This window comes from Polypterus senegalus, chromosome 11 (genome assembly GCF_016835505.1).
Source record: "Polypterus senegalus isolate Bchr_013 chromosome 11, ASM1683550v1, whole genome shotgun sequence".
In the NCBI taxonomy this organism is placed as follows: Eukaryota; Metazoa; Chordata; class Cladistia; order Polypteriformes; family Polypteridae; genus Polypterus; species Polypterus senegalus.
In genome coordinates, this window is record NC_053164.1 from 128,467,479 (window position 1) to 128,485,404 (window position 17,926).

At 36.8% G+C, this 17,926-nt stretch overlaps 1 protein-coding gene across 2 annotated transcripts in view; it reads left to right on the forward strand.

The window, feature by feature from the left end:
• dock5 (dedicator of cytokinesis 5) overlaps positions 1 to 17,926 on the forward strand; it is a 272,453-nt gene that overhangs the window by 120,568 nt on the left and 133,959 nt on the right. For both annotated transcript variants that reach the window (XM_039769628.1, XM_039769630.1), the window contains exons 4-7: positions 2,301 to 2,356; positions 10,229 to 10,322; positions 14,340 to 14,488; positions 16,378 to 16,513. In XM_039769628.1, coding sequence (XP_039625562.1) covers positions 2,301 to 2,356; positions 10,229 to 10,322; positions 14,340 to 14,488; positions 16,378 to 16,513 — 435 coding nt within the window. The remainder of the gene's footprint in view (positions 1 to 2,300; positions 2,357 to 10,228; positions 10,323 to 14,339; positions 14,489 to 16,377; positions 16,514 to 17,926) is intronic.

Below are 17,926 nucleotides of genomic sequence, written 5' to 3' on the forward strand. Positions count from 1 at the left end.
GTTCCACTTCCTTGCAGAACATAAGGCGAGTCTCATGAGAACATGAGTTGGAGTGAAGGTTCAGTAGTATCAGGAAAAAACCAAGTTCATGCAGAATTGAGAGAAAGAGACTGAGACTACATTCATACTACTACATTTTTATTCAAAACACAGACATTAGTCTCCATTTTTGTAATACATTTTGAAAATGAAAATCCAGAGCCGTATGCTTCTGCAGTGTGGACAGATGAAAATGTACACTTTTGAAAATGCTAACTGTAATCACATTCTGATTTATTATTATGTAGCTCTTCCCTGATTGGATCCTGCTCATTACAATATCTCATTTCCTAATTGGTCACCCTTCCTGGATGAAAAGCATATTCCAACATTGTGGACATAGAAGAGTTGATTTCTATGGCACTTGTTTTTTTGCTTACCTGTATGAATCTAAATTGTATCTTGCAAAAATAGAATTTTGCATACATGTGCAAAAGGCAGTTAGTTTACAGATTGCTACAGTATAGTGGCCATTGGCATTGCCATCACTTCAAGGATTTTTCTGCCAATGTACACATGGCAAGTGTAGTCAAACACCTACATCAAACGTGCTTTCGGTCATTTTATTCAAAAGGAGATACTTTTGTAAATGATGAGAAAATGCTAGTATGGATGGAGATCATTTTAGTTTAAAAACACTATTTTTAAATGTAAACATTGCAGTGTTAGGAAGAGAGTGCTTTGGGGGTATTTTAGGGTGGGCAAATGACTGATCACTGATCCAATTCTCATTGGATAGACAGTGCCCATACTGGCAGCAGGTGTTATGATTTGCCACCAAAAACCAAAATTATAAAGGAGAGAAAAATTATCAAAATTGAAAAACCCTGTCCAAAAATATACAGAAATATATTTATTTAATTAAAGAAAAGAAGAATAATTGAAAGAGCAAAAAATGTAAATTAATACATTCAAAGTTCAACAAATTTTAAAAATACCAAAATGTAAACGTAAAAAGGGAAAGATACATTAAAATGTTAATCTTCCCTCTACTTCTAAATTCAAAAGGAAACATTCTAAAAAAGAAAAGAGAATTGATAGAGAATCTCAACATCAAAATTAGCAATTTTTAATAATTAACAATTGTCCAAAATGAAAAATAAAATCCAAAATTCAATAACCAAAAGCCTAATCAAAATTCAAAGATGCAAATTCAAAAATGTCCTGAAGGGAGGAAAAGGTTAAGAACACAAACACATAACTCAAAAGTAACACTGCAACTCTGTCAAAATGGATGCGGAAACTTCTTTAAATAGTTCCAATGTGCTTAAACAGGATAGACTAAGGCACCTTGGGTCCATAATGTAATTAGGGTTGCACTCCTTCACCATCAAAAACAATTAAGCATTTAACATAATTATCAAAAGGCAAAGAGAGCCTACCAATGTTAACAGAAAAAATGAACTGAAGAAAACCAGCTATATTAAACCGCCTAACAAAATTCAGACTTAAGCAAAACAAATCTAAAAGCAGAAACAAAGAACAAAAGATATAAAAAACAAAACCCCAGGGCAAGATCCAAAACAGAAGGTAACAGCAGGGTTGTTGGTTATTTTTCATCATTGTATGTGTGATTTGTCTTCTCCCATTTATGTGTTATTTATTTTCAATAAACACTCCATTTGTGGATATGCAGTATTTGGTCCTATTGGTATTTTGTTGAGTTTAGGGAGCAGCTACAGGGGCTCCCTGTCATGTTACATCACATTATATTGTGATGCCCAGGTACACACAGCCACCCTAACCCCAACACATACAGGCAGGACACAGGTTTCAGCACACAACATACACTTTTAATTTTCAGCTGCCACTTCCCACCAATATACAAATAATAATATCAATGACAGCACAGACCTTTCACCTTTGCCTTTGTTTCAGTCATCCACACAGGCTTTGCCCTCTTCCTCCCTATTCAGACCGTTGTATGCTGGTGCCTTCTTATTGGGCACCCAGAAGGATTCCGGGCGGCCAACGAACTTATTTCAGCAGCACTTCTGGGTGTGGCAGAAGTGCTGCAAAATAGGGACCTGCAAATGTCCAGGTGCCCCCTGGCAGTGGCCACGAGCCCCAATACGGTTGACCTTATATGCTTATGACCTGTGGCCCCACTAGAAACCTGCCCTCTGTTGTCCGAGGGAGAAACTACCCTGAAAATACTCTCTCCCCCGGTCCATGAATAATCAGAATGTGTCCCGGCTTGTTTGCTTTGTCTGATGGATGGGTATAGTTTTGCTGATGTACTTGTGCTTTCTTATTTACAGGGCATTTTCCCTGCATCGTACATCCACTTGAAAGAAGTCCAAGTTGAAGGGAAAGGGTGAGTCTGCTATTTTTATCCCATACATTCTAATAATTAAATCTGCAGAAATGAGCTGCCTTGAACATATTGTATAGTATTACCTAGCTTGTTATGTTTATTTTAATTTTAACTTGGATGGAGTTCTTTAAGTTTTATTTTATTATTTTTTTATTTCTACATAAAATCAACCCTGCGATGGACTGGCATACTGTCCAGGATTTGTTCCTGCCTTTGCTAGCTGGGATTGGCTTCAGCATCCCCACGACACTGTTCAGATCTAAGCAGGTTACAAAGTGACTGACATTAAAACAATTGTTAATTGTAATTCCAATACACTATGGTAATTGTTGAATAGTTAAAATCAGTATAAAATTACATTTAACAGTGTTACTGAACACAGTGCATCATGCGATATGTCTTTCAAAATGTACATATGCAGTATATTCGTGTATGTACAGTTTTTGAATTTTAAAAGGTTTGTTATTTTAGATGGAAGATAGTTATTGAGTTTGAGCAGACGTCACTATTTTATCGGTTTTTGCATTCTATTGCTCTTAAGTCACAGTGCCCTCTAATTGCAATAAAATTGTTGTTACATAATCTTATCTTTTTTCATTTTATTTCATATACAGTAATCCCTCCTCGATCGCGGGGGTTGCGTTCCAGAACCCTCCGCGATAGATGAAAATCCGCAAAGTAGAAACCATATGTTTGTATGGTTATTTTTATATATTTTAAGCCCTTATAAACTTTCCCATACTGTTAACATTATTAGAGCCCTCTAGACATGAAATAACACTCTTTAGTCAAAAGTTTAAACTGTGCTCCATGACAAGACAGAGATAACAGTTCTTTCTCACAATTAAAAGAATACAAACATATCCTCCTCTTCAAAGAATGCGTGTCAGGAGCAGAGAATGTCAGAGAGAGAGCGCGAGAGAAAAGAAAACAATCAAAAAATCAATACAGTACGTGCTTTTAAGTATGTCGAAGCACCGCGATAAAGCGGCATTTTTTAGAGGAGCGTCCGTATCCCCTAGGCAAACAGCCTCTGTGCAAACAGCACTGCTCACCTTGGAGTGTCTGTGTGCCGGTGACTGATCTGCGCCGTGTGTCTCAGCCTCTCTGATGTGCTCTGGATTTACACCTTTGAATATTTGGTGCAGCAGAGCAAATTCAACCTGATCTACCACAGTGGGTTTGTTATCACCTTATTCCAGCATTTCTCAACCTTTAAGAATTTGCGACCCGAGTTTTCATAACAGTTTTAATCGTGCCCCCCCCTAACATTTTTGAAATGTAGATGTATATTTTATTATACTTACTTAACTTTTATCGACATTTATCTAAATCTATATTTATTGTTCTAGTATCAGAATGTAGTTTAAGTTAATTTGTTTTGGTTCCAGCAGATGTTTTTTTCATATTTTTGATTCTTGTTTTCTTTTTTTCACATCTTCGCGCCCCCCTAGGGGGCCTGCCCCACAGGTTGAGAACCACTGCCTTATTCAATGGAGGGGCTCATGGACGTCAATTGGCAATAAATAGAAATGGATTAATGTATATCTACGCTAGCTGCCATCCGCAAGTAGACATCGCATTTTGATGGCGATTTTGAGTAGGTGTGATTCCCGAACCTATCTCTTATACGATCCTTCCACAGTATCTCTCAAAATTGTTTAGTTCAAATTGGTTATAAAGATTTCAATTCTAATCATTTTTTTTATTATAATTAATTTTCATGAGTCTTTAAGTCAGATCGAACTCGGGCTAGCACTACACTCAGAATTTGAAAGGCAACCACCTTAGTTAGTTAAGCCATTGACGGCGTCATTTCTTTGCTGCAAATTCGTTACTTTCGTGCTCCACAAAATATTGTAAAGTATTAATAAATTAAATATTTCAATACTTGATCGAATAATAACAACTGATTTAAGGATTTCACCTTTTCTTTCTCAAATGTGCTTACTTATATCATGGCAAAGTAGGCCCTACAGGGATAAACCTTTATTTTCCGTCTACTCCATTTTAATTAAGTCAAACCAAAGAAAACATTTAAGGCTATTAAATGTGATCTCAAGAAAAGATGAGGGTTAATTATAATACTAATAACAGGACCGATTATAATGATACAGTGCAAAAGTAAATACTAATTGAAAGAGCCTGGAATCCATGAGTGAGGCGTCTATTATTTTGTTTAACTCTTGCTATCGTATAGTGCATTCTGGTTGTCGGCGTTAGTTATATATATATTTATATTTTTTAGACATTAGACGCTAGAAGTTGCTGATGATGTTGTCAGTCTGTAGCAGCGAAAAATTAAAAGCAATAAGAGTTATAACAGACGTCATTGAAGTGGATCATGAGTTTGTGTTAATGAAAATGGCCAGGAGGGGTCACTAGAGAGGTGAGTGTCAAATGCTTTGAGGCTTCGATATGATTTCTGACACAATTGCTTCAAACGTTTTGATTCTTTTTGAGGCTTCACTCCACCCATCACTAATTCACACCCCCTCCGTCAGGCAGAGAGAGTGAGAGAGAGAGAAAAGCAAACAATCAAGCACCGCGCGGGAAGCACATCGTATATCATTGAAGAGTTTTATTTAATATGTAATACGTGCTCTGATTGGGTAGCTTCTCAGGCATCTGCCAATAGCGTCCTTTGTATGAAATCAACTGGGCAAGCCAACTGAGGAAGCATGTAGCATATATTAAAAGACCCATTGTCCGCAGAAATCCGCGAACCAGCAAAAAATTTGTGATATATATTTAGATATGCTTACATTTAAAATCCGCGATGGAGTGAAGCCGCGAAAGCCGAAGCGATATAGCAAGGGATCACTGTAATGCTATAGAATGATTTGAAATAGTTGTGAATGCAACACTGTCTGACAAATAAGTGAGTATTTATAAGTGATTAGCCCTAAATGGTCTTAAACATAGGACGATCCCTATTGAGGTTGGTGATTTATGACATCCTTGACAATTAATGTCCAGTCCCTGATATACGTTAGAGAATTTGAATGTGTACAGTTAGGTTTTTAAGGTGTATTATTCCAGGCTTCACAAGGAATAATGAATAGTGTATTTTGTTATTGCCTAAGATTTATACACAGTGTGAGTCTAAAAATGCTGTACATGAGCAAATATTCATGTAGGATTAAGGACATTGGAAAGGTTTGTTTTAACAAAGTTTGTAAGATGTGCACATCACACATTTCAATTAAACTACTTATATTTGACCGATCTATCTTTGTTGTACCATGACAAATTAGGAAAAGAAAAATGTTGATTGACTGCCAAAATGTTGATCTCTCAATATTTTTGCAGAACATTTACAGTATAAATTTGAAAGTGTGCTAAGAAGTTGTGAAGAAGCAGAGTAATCCATCATTCTCATGTGATCAGTAATCGTGTAATGTGACATCCTCAAGGTATCAAGAACCAGCAACTATAGTTTTTAAGTGTGACATGCTTTTTGACTCAAAGTTTTGTACTGTGTTGCAAGGCCGGGTTTGTTAACTCTAACTGAGCTGTAACCCTTAACACTTTAGAAATGGCTGCATATTAAACCAAAGCATGGTTGTGTATAATTGAATCAATAAAAGTTTAAATCAATTGTTATAACAAGCCTGGATGTTATGAAATAGGAACAAAATGTCAATTTTTATTTGTAGAATTTGATTAAGTAGGCTTTGAAGGAAAATGCTTGTGAATAGTCAATGACATAAGTCAAAAGATGTCAGATCAGTAGTAACAATTCAAAGAGCAACATGAAGACAAAATCAAAACAAAGCCATAATTAGATTTAAAAACCTTTGTCCAATTAATGTTTTGCTCCAAATGTAGGCTTTAACAAAGTACTTCTCTTAAACTTTTACTATTAAAGTTTGTGGTCTGTGTTGGCTCACACTAGTATTAAGTTGTATCTGTAATTAATAAATTAATAATTAATTTTAATTGAAATATCTATCTAGGAATATCTAAGTTTTTATAAAACCTTAAGATACGTATTCTAATGCCAAATTATAGTATATTTTAATATTCTTAAATATTCTTCATATTATTGCATCTTATTTTATGAAAAATTCAATAATTTTATATATGATATAAATCTTTTATATATATAAAAAAAGTACCCATCTTAATTCAAAAAGTCATTGTCGACTGTGAGTAATAAGAGTCCGGACGAAATGTTGGGGTGCCAACTGGGCCACCCCGTTTACTTGAAATAATAAGGCCTGTCAAAAATAACCGATGGCATGATGGCACAATAAGAAACAAAAGCAATATTCAGCTGTTGGCTGCTGGTAAATGCCTCTAAAGAGTGCTCAGACGTCAGGGTTGGAGCTCCATCAGGCAGATGGCTCTTCTTCCAAATGAGACGCCTCCTTCTGCGAGCGCCCTGCTTTTATAGAAGTCGGTTGCCCACAGTAGACATCTTCTCAGAGCTAGTAGTGCTTACTTCTCATGAGCCTGATAGGTGGCTCTCTGATGTATATGTGTGACACAATTTAGTATACTACAGAATATGTTGAACTATTCAGAAGCTTCAGCGTTATAACAGCGTGCCAATAAATTAGAAACTGGATTACTAATTGCCTTGTCCTAGAAATTTCAATTTTAAAATGTTTGTTTTGGAAAAAGATTAATAATGAAAATCTATGCAATTTTGAAATTCACAGTCAAACAGGCCTATATTTTGCAAAGGAAGCTGTGTGCATAAAAGAAAAGAATGTTTCAACGTATAATTCAGTTAGATAAAGCTTTGACTTTGTTATGGTAGCTAATTATGTGCACCATTAGGCAGCCTCTCTGCAATTTTGTTGTGTTAATAAAGTGTTTTCCTTGTTGAATCACTGCACTTCTTCCTAGCAGTCATTGCCATGATATACTGGTGGTGATGTCTCCTTCTTTACTGTTCAAACAGAAAGTGAACTCAGAACTGAACTGAATTTTAATAATAAATGTAAGACTCAAACATATTATTTCTTTAATTACTCATTTATAGTATTATTTTTGGTTGAATTATTATTTTTTTATATTATTATTATTATTTTTTTTTGGCTTCAGTGACCAAGCACTTAGATGAAGTGGCAACCTTCACATTTCATGCGTCACTAAGGCCAAGGCCCAACGTGACTTCCTTTGTCCCCCATTGTCATTTGCCAATCGCTGTATTAGGTACTTGCTCTGTTAATGTGGTTAATTTATGTAGATGCCTTGTGATTTTCATAATGACTAGTTCACCTCTATATATCATTTTGGTTAGATGCTTTATGATTTTTCATAATTCCTTGTTTAGTTCTAATTCCTTCTTTAGCTCTACTTCTGTTATTTTTTTCACAGTTCTTTGGCAACATGATTCACATTTTTTCACACTTGGCAGTTGTTTTCAAGTTTATTGGTTGCTGTATATCAATGTTTTTTACCTGTATCTCTGTACTGATAGTTTCCCATACCAATGGCCACATGCCAATTATACTTACATGGTTTTCTGTGTGGTTTGGTGTGTTGTTTTATTTTGAAAGATGCTAAGCATTAAATCATTCATCTTTATTATAGCTAGGGAAGTTTGCCAGTGGAAATCAGTTCAGTTGACCTGCTATGATATACTGTTTACCAGGTGTCATTCCAATCTTATGACACAATTACCAGAAGAGTTGTTGCAGGTAAACAGATATCAGTGCATGGAATTAGACCATTTTAGACTTGGTTAAAACCAATGTAGATTTGTCCAATTTAGCATATATTATTATAACATGCATCTGAGCTGGATACAGTTTAATCAAAAAGACAACCTTGAAAGTACTTGTCTGTAACTGTGAATCTTATGTTAAAATTCACAGATGCTATGAGATGTTTTTATACTCATTTTTCCTCACCAGTGATAGTAATGTTTTAATCTGATATATTTTTTAAACACGATCTGGGCATTAAGGTGTAGTGTTCCGAAAATAAAATAAATTTCAGTTAGTCAATGCATTTTGAGGCCCTTCATTTCATTCTTCAGGGCAGATTCATGCAGATTCTTTTAACACAATATATAATATTTATTCACATTGTTAACTATACAATTACTTTTACAAAGTTTCATGTAGAAACAGGTACTGAGTGAATATTTATAGTGGCTTTAACCTTTCAAAAGGAATTAAGTGTGCATACAATATGAGTTATTATATGTTATAGAGTTTGAATTATGAGTATTTGTATTGTCTAATGATGACAAGCTGTAATCATATTTGATTTTTATGATCTTCCGCTTCTCCGTGTCTGCAGTTCTTACATTTCAGTGGCACATAATTAATTCAATACTACATTCATAAGTGCAACTGCTGTTCGTCATGTGTTTAGAAAATTGCCCTACAGCAGGTTTTGTTTTATAATTAGTCAGGTAGTAATATTGCTAAAATGCCCTGGAATATTATACATGTCCAAGGATACCGGTTAAAATTAATGTGAAATGCATTTAAGCCTGAGGTCAGGAAAAACTTCTTTACACAACAGGTCATGGGAGTCCAGAGCAGTCTACCAAGGCATGTACTTAAACTGGAAACCTTGATAACTTTTGATAATATATTGGGACAACCTAGTATTAGCTAACCAGATGAGCACGGCAGACTGAATGGTGTCCTCTTGTTTGTCAATCTTCAGCATAAACTGACAGTTGTTACTGTCCCAGCGAATACATGCTCACAGAGTCTTGAATGAAGCATATTAGCTGCATTGTGAGGGAGGGTGAGCTACGGCACGACGGTCGTGTGGTGCGATTTCCCAAGGGTGATCCGGCTCGCAGGATCCTCATAGATGGATACTGTAGATAGATGGTCATATCTGGAGGGTTGGACTGTACTCAAACACACTGGGAGGGCAGTAAAAGCCCAGATAGCAAGCCCCATAGTTGAATAAAAGTGACAATGAAGGTCAGAGGACATACATCTCTGGTAAACTGCACAATGATTTACCATTCATCAAAATAGTTGGGCTAGATGGCCCAGTAATCGTCTACTCTGAAAGTTCAAGATTAGTGAAACTGGAAAGGGATTTACAGAGAGAAAAGGACACAGAATCAGGCACATTTCAGTGAATACTGAGTTGTCAGCACTCATGCCCAGAGAGAACAACCTTTACTGGGATTGAGAAGGAGAACAAAAATCTGATAAAAGGTAGATTTGAGGTTGAAAATGGATGTTAATATAGAGGGTAGCCAAGAGAAAATTGGAGGTGCACCAAAAGCCAGGAACAGGTGGACATTCTCAGAGTGTGTATTGCTGCCTTAAAGAGGAGGCTAGAGAATTGACAAAGTTAGAGACAGGATGGTGGTGGGGTGGGGATGGAAAGAACAGAGAGTCACTAAACAACAGATCTAATTTGAAGACAGAAGAAAAATGTAGAAGCAGAATTAATGAATTTGATCCTTGGTGTTGGGAATTTTCATAGCCTTGCATTGTCATAAATCAAGAGTCACAGTGCCTCAAGAGGCTCGATAAGAAAATATGATAGTTAAGGCTGGGTTGTGAAAGAAGGTATGAGAGTTCCATGACAGAGAGGGGGCTGAGATTTTTAACATACATTAGAAGATAAAATTAAAGCAGTTTATACATCCATATCATTTACTACAATGTTAGTTTTTTTTTTCAAGAGATACTATTCTAATAGAGATTTCTTACTTCATGATCTGTTCTCTTTTAATCCGTGACCAACAATTCCATAATCCCCACATTCTTAACATATTACTTATATCAAACACATTTCTTATGAAAGAGATTTGTGAAAAAGTAAGCACATTTATGTCTCTGTTTTCTAATTTGTACGATAAAGTTTTTCTGATAAGAATACTAAAGTGTTCCAAAGGTGACAAACTAAAGCAGATGTGTAATTTCATGCTAGGCACCGGGACACTGTAATCCCATCTGATCCACTGGTCCAGGAGCTCAGTGCTACCTTGAGGGAATGGGCACAGATCTGGCTCAAGCTTTATGTGGTGAGTACCATCTGCCAGGAAAGACATTTTTATTTTGTCTTATGGAAAAAACAGATTAGTAGAAAATCAATAATATTATCATGTGAAGTTAAAAGAAATAGAATATCAAAAAGATGCATGAGAGTCTGTTTGCATTACAAATGTTGTAAAGAAAAAGATGAAAAAATAAGGTTGGCTATGGTATTATTTTGAAACTTTTGCAGTTTAAAGAATCTATAGCATGGGTTTTCAAATCAGCTTTGTTATATGGGTATATTCAACATTAATTCTTTGCAATTTAAGAATGTGTTTTATATATCACCAGGAGCATAAAAGAAAATAAAGGGAATTTACAATATATTTAAATATATTTGAGATTTTAATTCAAATTTATGTGTTAAATGTGCATGTTTGCACTGTGTCTGTACAAATTGTTCTTAGGATGCCCTAATGTTTCTCCCAAATCCCTAAGATGTGCATGGTATGTTTATCTGTGATTTTGAAATTGTCTTTGAATGACTGAGCATAACTTTATTCTTCAGTGGACCAGTGCCCCATGCAGGGTGGGATCCTGCCTTGCCTTTTGCTATTGAAATGGGCCTTAGCCCTTGTGAGCTTGAAGTGGTCTAAGTAAGTATGAAAATAAGTGCATAGAAGGCAGGAACAGTGCTAGTCCATTGTGAATACATTCACGGAGGGCGAGTCACAAGGTAAATTGTTGCGTATACCCATGTTAGGCATAGCATCTGAACACTGCGTGTTGTGTACACTAATCACTGTGCAACTGTACTTCCCAATCAGTTCACGTTAAATCAACTTCTCATTGTGACAACTGCAGTTATTTATCTATAAGGCTAGTGCAGCAGTACATTCTCAAATGCCTATCTAATTATGATCTCTTTCAACAGCTTATTCCTGTGGTTGGACCACAGCTTAGGTATCAGCAAGTCTGTACCCAATAAATTGTGTTTTCTTGAATTTTGACTTTCTTATTTTTGCACGTTATTGGAGGAGAACATGACTAAATGTTACATTGTGGCTACAAGCTCTTTGTTCCTCTTAGTCATTTAACATGAAAGTCTTGCTTTGGCTGTGACAAATAACATCTGCTGGAGTTTAGCTGCTGGCATTACATTCTACACGCTCAGATTTTCCTTTAACTTTGAAATGCAACTCTCCTTTGATTCGTCATCTTAGACATCTCTTTCACTGTCAAGTCAGCCACCTATAGGATTTCACTTTAGAGTCAAGTATGACAAATGGGCCACAGTCCCGGGTGAGAGAGATCTGCATAGCACATTTTAAGAGCACCTTAGGTCAAATTGCTGTGAAAATAAAATAAAGCTTCATGATTTAACCATATTCTTAAAGAATGTACAATGATCAACTGTGCCAAACACAGCTTGGTGCCACGGTCTAAAGACGTCAGTTCTTAATGACAGTAAAAATATAAAAAAAAGGATTTGATTAAAATTAAAATATAATATTTTTTTTATTTTTAAGTAAAATTCTTTTTACTCTACCCCACTTTTCCTGTTTCAAGTTTCTAGAGTGCTACATGACAATCTGACATAATCAGACACAAGTCAGGAACCAGGACGTCAGGCTATTTCAAGGCGCACTGAGACAATTCAGTTACAGTATGCACATATCTTAGGGATTGGGACAAACAGGCATAACTGAAGAAAAAAAACATGGGAAGAATTTGTAATCCCATCTCAGCAATAACTGAGGACTAAGAATTGAATGCAAATGATTTAGTAGTTTATAATGAAATGTAAAAATCGCCTCAATTAATTTTGATGAATTTCTAATAATGTTTTTTCTTTAGTTAAATACTGTCAAGTGTGCTACAAGGGAAAATTTATTGACATCAAGTATAATACTGATATAATATACCTTTCACCTTTAATTTTTATTGTTTTTTTTTTAATAAGTTAGGAACAAATATTCATTATTGCCATGCATCTGCTTTCTATTTTCTCACTTAGCTTGTTCAGTTCAGCCTGGATCGTCAAAATATCCCTGTAACCGTGGTAAAATAATTACATGGTAACTTTGGCTCCTTGTTCACTTTTCAAATAAAATTAAATGTATGTTTCTTTGGCTGCCCCACAGTTTGAACTGGCACCAGTTTCAGGCTCACTTTACATGTAAAATTTGTAGGAATAGCACCCAACATATCGACATTCATTTAGATGAAATGTTTGCGGTTTTTTCATCACTTTCTGTATGTGGGAGTTGGGTTGTGTCGGTAGGTTGTTTTATACTATATGAATAAATAACAAAATAATGGTTGACAGTTATATTAGCATTGTCAGTGGGAGAGGAGTGTAAAATACTGTTTTTTCATTTAAACAGTTTTATATGTGATTTTATGTAGAAACAGTAAAATTTTATGTTTAAACCAAACAGTGCAAATTCTTATTTAAACAGTCAAAGAGCATTTCACTACCAACAGTAACCCATAGAAAAGTATAAGGTATTTTTTCCATTTAAGCAACAGTGTGACTTTTTTATTTAAACAATGAGTACAAATTTATATGTAAACTGACTCTTTGCTTCACTTGGAATTCTATAAGTAATAAATAATAAAATGATTCATGGTTTAAGTACTTATAAAAATGAATCATAATTAAAAGTACAATTAGACATATTAAAAAGCTAAGGTGTGTGATGGAGGTTCTGTGCCAGGAAGTGTATTTACTTTATCTGGTTTTAATGTGGATCTTTTTGGGGTGGCAATATTCACAGTGAGGCTGAACATGGTGTCAAAGTGAGTGTGAGTGGCTCATCATTTTTTACTAATTTTGACAGCTCAAGAAATCTGTTTTTGTTTTTCTTCCACCAATGAAGATGCTTCTCTGTTGTATCCTCCTCTTGTAAATATTTCATAAGTTTGTTGCTTAGTCTGATGCACTGTTTTTTCTCAGAGTGCACCAACAGACTTCTTTCTGGGGAGAGAGTGAATTGTCAGAGTAAATGTGACTATTGTACCTTCCTCATCTTTGTTTAGTTTAAGACAATTAGTGTGAAGGCTAGGGGGCACCACAGAGCCCCAAACATGAACACACAATCACAGTCCTGGGTTTATTAAAATAAAAATACTTTTGAACACACAATTCACAGGAGGTGTCTTCTTCTTTTTCTCTCTCTCTCTTTCTCTCTCCACACTGCTACTCCTCCAAGTCAAGTGTTGCCTTTCTCTACTCCCACCTCCAACCAGCCTGGACAAATCAATATGGTCTCTTTTATGGTGGATCCAGGAGGACTTCCAGTGTCAAGGCTTCACCCATTGGAAACACTTCCAGGTTATACGGAAGTCCCAAACAGTAAAGAGTGCAGCTCCATGCAGCACTCCCTTGTGGCACCCACGGACCCCAGCAGAGCTGCACTACCGGACTGAAATTCCCGGCATTCCCTGCTGGTGCCCGCATGGGTACCAATATCCATGGCTGCTGCCATCTAGCATATGGGGGGAGACAATAATATGAATATAGTGGTCTCCCTTGTCCTTCCATTGTAGTTCCTTACAATACTGTAGATAGACTTTACACCAAAAGCAGCGTTGATGAGCTGGTTAATAGTATACCAACACAAGTGTATTACAGACATTTTATTTAACTGTTTTTGCATACTTTGATTGAAGTGTACCTGTATTTAGGAATGGTTTCCAATCAAAGACTCATTTCTGTTTGGTTAGAGTTTGATTCCTTGCAATCCTGTTTATGTGAGTACAAACAAAAGGGTGGATGAATAACTTTAAGCCATGTGTTATTCTTTCATCATCTACTACATTTCAGATTTTCACAGTTAACAGGCTGCTCAGATTTAACATTGGGTTTATGGTTGCTAAGCCTTATTCCATGGTTGAAGTTTTTTTTTTTTTACAAACCCGACTTTAACCATCTGGTTCTCCAGAGCACCTATGTTGTGCATTATGTGTCATTTTTATTTTTTGGTAATTTTGTGTTGCTGTAGTTCAGTATAGAGACACTTGTAGATATTTTGTCCAGTCTTATTCTCTTGTTCTTGCAGAACAACCAGACAACACTTTTTCGACACTTACAGCAGATGACTTACAGCCTTATTGAATACCGGTCACAAATTGTGTCGGGAACGCTGCCTAAAGATGACCTTGTAGAACTCAAGAAGAAGGTCACAGCTAAGATTGATTATGGCAACAGGTACTGCTTAAGTCCTTATATTCCAGCCTTATGCCACAGGTGACTAGATGAAGTTGTGAATGTGTAATTTTACTACTTATGATTTAGTGCTCTATTACTTATCCTATTAAAGACGTGTTCTGCTTGTACTGAAGCCAGCTACTAAAGTTTTAGCAGCTAATCCCAAAGCTTTTTTCATGTTAATGCAGAACAAGTCAGTCAACCTCCTTACCGTTAGATTTGAGTGTTACTCGGGCTGTGAAAACCATGATTAAAAGCGTTAGTCTCAAGTGTCACTCGGGCAACTGTACAGATGCGTCTCGCATAAGCGTTATAACCGAGAATCGCTCGGGCTGTAAAAATGCTGTCAGTGCAGCCATTCTTTGGAGAAATTATGCCTGAGTGCAGATTTTCACTAATTATGAAATATCTTCACTTTACCAATAATGAAGACTTTGAGAAGAATACCCATCCAGCACCCAAGCTGAAAAAATATTGGGAGATATACCAGGCCATTGTAGGAAACATTCGGAGCGTTTACATTCCTGACCGAGATGTCAGCATTGATGAAAGTCTCATGGCTTATAAGAGATACAGTATATCATGTCAAAAAGAGCAAGACTTGGCATAAAATTTTACGAGCTTTGTGAATCTTAAACAGGAAACATTTGGAATTCAGTTCTGTACACAGAGAAAGTGACAGAGTTTGATCCAAAATACAATCAGTACGGCGTTACTATGTCATCGGTGCTGACTTTAATAGGTGCTCTGCTGATCAAGGTTGCTGTGTAACCATCAACAATTTTCATACTTTGCCAGAACTGTTTGACATCTTGCTACAAAGAAAGACTGATGCATATGGAACAGTGTGTCCCAGCCTTTGTGGCATACCTGAAGACTCTGGCAGAGCTAAATTACAGTGAGGTGTACTAGTAGCTTGGCAAAAGGGTGAAATGCTTGCACTGATAAGGAAGGACAAGAAAGATGCTTCTCTTCTTAGCACTGTACATAATGCAGCTACAATCACCGTACAGGCAAAAGGCAACAAGCAGGTTACAAAACCTTCTGCTGTAGTTGATTACAGTAGCATGATGGTCGGTGTAGATCGTGCAGATCAAGAATTTACTTTCTATCCCATTATGCAGATACTGCAAAAGAAATAATACAAAAAGATATTCATTATCTGGTGGAACAGTGCATTTGGAATGCATTTGTCTTATACAAACAAGTAGCTGGCGCAAATGTATCTAATGCAAACTTTACGTGCCAACTTGTAGAACAAGTCATTGCTGCACATCCACCATCCACGCTAATGCTAAAGAAACGTGATAAACCCGCACATCATGGATCAGTCTAGACAGTCAAATTGGTAAACATTTTATTGATTATATACCTCCAACAGAAAAAAAAAACCTGTGCAGTGTGCTGTTCAAAAACTGATAAATCTGGAGAGAAATTCCAAAAGGAAGCATGCCATTATTGTCCTGACTGTGACGTTGGATTGTGTCTTTCACTGTGCTTTAAGGATTACCACACAAAAGACTCATTTTGAGATTATATACTGTTTTGGCATCATTAGTAGTATTTTTATTACTGATATTGTTATTGTTCATTTCATATTATTTTTTTCATCATTACTATTATTATTTGTATCATTATTATACTTTTGTGATTTAATAAAAATGTAATTTTTCATGCCAAAAAAATGCAATGCTTTTTACATGTTTTTTTGGAATAAAATGCAATATTAAGGAGGTTAACATTCCATTGTTTCCAGAGTTCCTTTCAAAGATAATGTTGTATTAAAAAGGCTACAAAGCATTTTCAGTATTTATTGAGAAAACCTCTATTTTCTCTTTCTTTCTGCTTCATATTACATATGATACTAACTGGAAATTTCTATGGTGTAGGATACTAGGACTGGACTTGGTTGTACGAGATGAAAATGGAAACACCTTGGATGCTGAGTCAACCAGCACGATACGACTTTTCCGTGCCCATGAGCTGGCTTCTCATGAAATTGAAGAACGTATCCGGGAGGAAAAGGTTAGCTTGACAGTTCAGCTGCAATGTCAAGACCAAATTGTTCAAGTTTCTTTTTCGATCATGGGCAGGATTTTCTTACATATGGTCATGTCACACATTTTAACTGAGACTGATTTGTAAGTGTGACATTTTCATATGATGTGTAATGAGCGTATAGCCAGTTTTGATTGACAATCGGCTGGGCTAGACTTAGCTGCGTGGGTTTGTTAACTAAGGGGCTCTCCAGGTATTAGGCTATTGTTGTTTGTCAACAAGGGTCTTAAGTTTGCTTTTTCAGGATTTAATTTTAATGTATTATGATCTTGCATGAACGAACAAGTGGCTTAGACAACTGGGAAAATAGAGCATGTAATTAGAGTAGACAAACTCTTAATTAAAGAACAGGAATAATAGGTAGGTGTTGCAAAGGGATGGGTTTAATTTTATCTGCATTCTGGTCCAGGTAGTCAATGACCTGGAACACCCTGTACAGTTTAATGTTTACATCATGTTTACGTTCATCGGTATGCCATATAAATCCTCTTTGTTGAGCTCCAGCCCCTAGTTTCAACCCATCTCTATTGGAATATCGCCACTTAATTTGTAATAGTAGTTCAAAATTAAGTATTATCAGACTAGAACATATTCCAGATGCTTCTACTAAAGTGCTGTTTGTCCAAAAGCAAATAATGCACCCACACCCAGGCTGGGTAAAATATTCTTGACTCTTGTACATTATCTTCCATGAATCTGTTCTAGTGCTACCTGTCACCATTGTATGCCTCATATCAAACTGACACATACCTGAGATCATTGTATCATGTGTACACAACACTGTATTATCCATCCATCCATCCATCCATCCTCTTCTGCTTATCTGGGGTCGGGTCGCGGGGGCAGCAGCTGTAGCAGAGAGGCCCAGACTTCCCTCTCCCCGGCCACTTCTTCCAGCTCTTCCGGGAGAATCCCAAGGGATTCCCAGGCCAGCCGGGAGACATAGTCCCTCCTGCATGTCCTGTGTCTTCCCTCGGGCCTCCTCCCGGTTGGATGTGCCGGGAACACCTCACCAGGGAGGCGTCCAGGAGGCATCCTGATCAGATGCCCGAGCAACCTCATCTGACTCCTCTCGATGCGGAGGAGTAGCGGCTCTACTCTGAGCCCCTCCCGGATGACTGAGCTTCTCACCCTATCTTTAAGGGAAAGCCCAGACACCCTGTGGAGGAAACTCATTTCAGCCGCTTGTATTCGCAATCTCGTTCTTTCGGTCACTACCCATAGCTCATGACCATAGGTGAGGGTAGGAGCGTAGATCGACTGGTAAATTGAGAGCTTTGCCTTATGGCTCAGCTCTTTTTTCACCATGACAGACCGATGCCGAGCCCGCATCACTGCGGATGCCGCACCGATCCACCTGTTGATCTCACGGTCCATTTT